The sequence below is a fragment of the Alligator sinensis genome, unplaced genomic scaffold, assembly GCF_000455745.1.
Source record: "Alligator sinensis unplaced genomic scaffold, ASM45574v1 scaffold455_1, whole genome shotgun sequence".
Taxonomy (NCBI): Eukaryota; Metazoa; Chordata; order Crocodylia; family Alligatoridae; genus Alligator; species Alligator sinensis.
The window spans coordinates 388,054-392,525 of NW_005842142.1; the positions used below are offsets into that span (position 1 = coordinate 388,054).

The 4,472-nt window shown below is 42.5% G+C and overlaps 1 protein-coding gene across 24 annotated transcripts in view; it reads left to right on the forward strand.

The window, feature by feature from the left end:
- The window catches only part of KIAA1217 (KIAA1217 ortholog), a 403,141-nt gene that overhangs the window by 359,839 nt on the left and 38,830 nt on the right, over positions 1 to 4,472 (forward strand). For all 24 annotated transcript variants that reach the window (XR_003094442.1, XR_003094441.1, XR_003094440.1 and 21 more), the window contains one exon: positions 3,356 to 3,854. Coding sequence is in view for 21 of the 24 variants with exons in the window: in XM_025206131.1 (XP_025061916.1) it covers positions 3,356 to 3,854 (499 nt within the window). In the remaining 3 variants the exon portion in view is untranslated. The remainder of the gene's footprint in view (positions 1 to 3,355; positions 3,855 to 4,472) is intronic.

Consider the following 4,472-nt stretch of genomic DNA (forward strand, 5'->3'; position numbering starts at 1 on the left):
CCCCCGCCATGTCTCCTGTGCCCTACTGTTCTTCCAACACATTGTCTGTGGCCCTCCCCCACCCCCAGACTTACCTGGAGGGAGCTGTGGGAGATATTTTCTGCTGCCACTTGGCTTACACATGCATGCAACACCCCCTGCCTCTGATCACCCTCCCATGTTTTTCTTGCTATGGAAACCCCAGATCTCTGTTTATAATGACCCCATCTGCTGATTTTGCAACCCCATTTCGGGTTGGGACCCACAGTTTGGAAACCTCTGTCCTAAAGGTAGGAAGAAATGAGAGCAGCAGAATAAAGACACTAGACTTCAAAAAAGAAGACTTAGTTAAACCAAGGAACTGGTGGGCAGAATCTCCTGCGTGGCAAGTCTGAGAGGAAAAAGAATCCACAAGATTGTGGATCCAGTTGTACTTTAACGAGATACTTTTAAGGGTGCAGGAGCAAGCTATCCCAATGCAACAGAAGAATGGGACAGAAGTGCAAGAAAAGAGATGATCCTGACTGGACAACAATCTCTTCAATGAGTTGAAACTCAAAAAAGAATCCTACAAAAAGTGGAAACTTGGTGATAGTACTAGGGAAGTGTATAGGAGTATTGCATAGGCATTCAGGAAAAAAATTAGGAGACCAAGGCACAATTTGAAATGCAGCTGGCGCAGGATATAAAAGGCAATAAAAAGGGATTCGACACATGTCAAGAGGAAGACCAAAGAAGCCATAGGTCCCTTATGGAATACAGAAGTCAATCATAGTTTATGCTACACTGCAGAGAAAGCTGAAATATTTAAAGCCTGTCTCACTTCAGTCTTCACAAATAGGGGCAGCTACCAGATGATGAATGCTGTTAACAGCAAAGATAAGGAAAGAGTCGAACAACTTAGAATAGTGGCAGAACAGGTTGGGGATTACTTAGAGAAGCTAGATGCTTTCAGGTCAGCAGGGCTAGATGGATTCACTGCAGGGTGCTGAGGGAATTGGCTGAGAAAATTTCTGAGCCACTAGCTGTCCTTTTTGAGATCTTGTGGAGGTTGGGCGAAGTCCTAGATGACTGGAAAAGGGCAAATATAATGACCATCTTTAAAACAGGGAAGAAAGAATATCTGAGGAATTAGAGACAAGTAAGTCTGACTACAGTACCTGGAAAGATCATGGAGCAAGTCCTCAAAATCTGTTGTAAAGCACCTAGAGTGATCAGGAAGAGCCAGCATTCATTCATCAAAAGCAAGTCATGCCTGACCAACCTAATTTCCTTCTAGGATAAGGTGACAGGAGCTCTGGTTGAGGGGGGAGCAGTGGATATAATATACTTTGACATTAGCAAGGCTTTTGACATTGTCTCTCATGACATTCTCATTAGCAAGCTAAGGAAATACAGACTAAATTAAAGTACTGTTAAGTAGATACAAAACTGGTTGAATCATTGTACTCGGTGAGTCATCTTCAAGGGCTCAACATCAAGCTGGGAGGGGAGGTATCAGTGGGGCTCCCAGTGGGCCTGTCCTGGGACTGGTATTGTTTAATATCTTTATGAATGATTTGGATGTTGAGATTGAATACCTGCTTAGCAAATTTGTAGATGACACCAAGTTGGGTAGAGTTGCGCTCACTCTGGAGGGCAGGGCTAAGATCCAGTATGACTTGGATAGACTGGAAAAATGGTCCTGAACAAAAAGGGCAAGTACAAAGCCCTGCACTTGAGATAAAATAATCGTATGCACACATACAAACTGGGGAATGACTGGCTAAGCCATAGTACACCAGATCAGTGGTTCTCAACCTTTTGCACCTTATGTCCCAGCAACCATTTTGTCAAAAAACCCTGGTCCCACCATGATAAAAACAAAACCCCACTGTTCGCGATATCTGTTGATTCATCTATTTGAAGTGCAAACAATTTGATTTTTTCAATCAGGCAATGAGTTGAAGTCCCATCTACATGACCTTCGCATCCCACTGGTTGAGAAACACTGCACCAGATTATATTCTAAACCCAGTTAAAGTTTTTTACTGAGAGAGCTGACAACAGTACTAAGATAAAGTTTCATAGTTTCAGGGTCGGAAGGGACCTAATAGATCTTCTAGCCCGACCCCCCGCCAGGGCGGGAGAACAACCCAAAACAAACAAACAAACAAACAAACAAAACCACTCACCCTAAAAACAAAAACGGGACTCAAATGAGTCCAGCCAGGTAAGTATCCAGCCTCTTCTTAAAGACCCCCAGGGTAGGGGCCAGCACCACCTCCCTTGGAAGTTGGTTCCAGCTCCTAGCCGCCCTGACTGTGAAGTAGTTTTTTCGGATGTCCAATCTGTACCTCCTCTCCATCAACTTGTGCCCATTATTCCTTGTTATGCCAGCAGGGGCTAGGGGAAACAGCGTCTCCCCCAAACCCTTCTGGTTCCCCCTAGTGAGTTTATAGACGGTCACCAGGTCCCCCCTCAGCCTTAAGTTATAAAACTTCTATTTTTGTGTGTCTCATTAGCCACTACCCCAGGGCTGGGCAATTATTCCAGGTGGAGGGCCGCTTACTGGGTTTTGGCAAGCCATCGACAGGCAGCCAGGGGCAGATAACTATTAATTTTCTAAATTTATTAGGGGCCCTGGAGGACGGAAATAATGGCCTGATGGGCCGCGTTTTGCCCTTCCCTGCACTACTCCAAATTCTGAACAGATAGAAGTTGTTTGACAAAACTCCTTCAGCTGTTAACTACTATTTGAATATTTTGAGTAGGTTTTGGAACTGAATTTGGCCATCAGTTACCTTTTGGTGATGAAAGACTCCTTTGTTGAAAAAATGAAAATGTTAAAGCCAACCTTTTCAAAACTGAATGTGTAACCGACTCAGAAGTATGCCACCGACTGTAGTAGGGCATCTAAGCATAGATTTGGAAACTTTTGGCTTCAGTGTCTTTCCGTTCCAACAGCACTGGGGGAGACACCATTGTAAATCAGTGATTCTAAAACTTGGGGTGTTAGAGATGCCTCTAAGTTTGTTTACACTGCTGTGTACCCCTTGTGATACTTTGTTACATCTGATGAAAAAAAACACTACTTTATATTGCTACAACCAAAGTACAACTTTTTCAGTCCCCTTAGAGATATTGTAATGCTGTAGTTCTTTACATTTTCTTTTTCCTCCATTTTATTTCCTTTTTCCTTTCCTTTCATGTAGACTCTAGCAGTTTACCACATACACCAAGAGATGCATGTACCCCATTTAAGAAACATTGTTACAAAAAATAACTAATGCTGATGACTGTGTTATAAAATAAAGGGAAGTATATAATAAAACACCAACTTGATTTGAATATATGCTAAGTAATGAATGCTTCTGTGTTTTACTTGTTTCAACAGACACGTTACGGAAGGTCTGCTGAAAGGTGTGGATCCTGTCCAAGCTGTGCAATACACTGCTATGGAAAAAGCTACAGCAGCTGAAATCCTGAAAGCTCAAGAAGAGGTGGTACATATCCATGGACACCCACAGCAAAATGTAGCTGGAGTTACAGCAGAGTCACAAGCATCAGTCAAATCGGAAGTTATACCCTTCTCTACAATGACAGTTCATCATATACAGAGCTCTCCTGTGGTCATCCAGCAGTCTCAGCACTCTTCAGCGCTGATCAACCATACCCAGAATTCACCTGCAGCAACCAGCCATTCTGTAGGTTTATCAGCAACAAACCATCAGACTCCCACCACTTCAGTCACTGTACCAGACTCTACAGCAGCAAGCCAGCAATCACAGACCTCTCCGTCACCACAGGTCTCTGTCAATGGTTCCACCATGCAAAGCCTTTTTATTGAAGAAATTCACAGTGCAAGTACCAGAAACCGAGCTGTGTCAATTGAGGTGTGGTGTATTCTCTTTAACCAATTCCCTCTTCTGGGGCCTAAACTTGTCCCTGTTGGGTGGGATTTTCTAATGCACCAGTGGAAAAAGCCATTGGGAGTTGGATCCACACTCCACCTTAAGCACTTCTGAATATATTAGTCCTTTAGTTTTTAACCAAGTCAAAAGGTATTGACAAGTTTAAAAAATGCAGGTACTGTGTGTACATGCTTATTTTCTTGAAGAAATTATTACTAAAGATGGTTTCTTTTAAATCTTGAGGGGAAAAAATCTTAATTTTGAGGGAACTCTATAAATAGCCATTGATTGTATAAGAGTATTATGAAAACATAGTAGAAATTAGGATGCGGGAATCGGATTTTGTCAGCCTGAAAATTCCTGATTTTTTTTTTTATGTGTCTGTATATAAAAAATGAGATGCCAAGCAAGGTCACCAAAGCTACCTGAAATTTGCCTTCTATGTCTTCCAGACTTCTGCCATTTGCATCATATTTGCAACATGCCCAAACATTGGAGATACTCTGATGAAAGATTTTTTTTATAAAGGCTTCTAAAATTTGGTGTGGTCTTAAATTCCTAGAATTCCATTTTTTTTGGGGGGGGGGGGCGGGGGAGGGG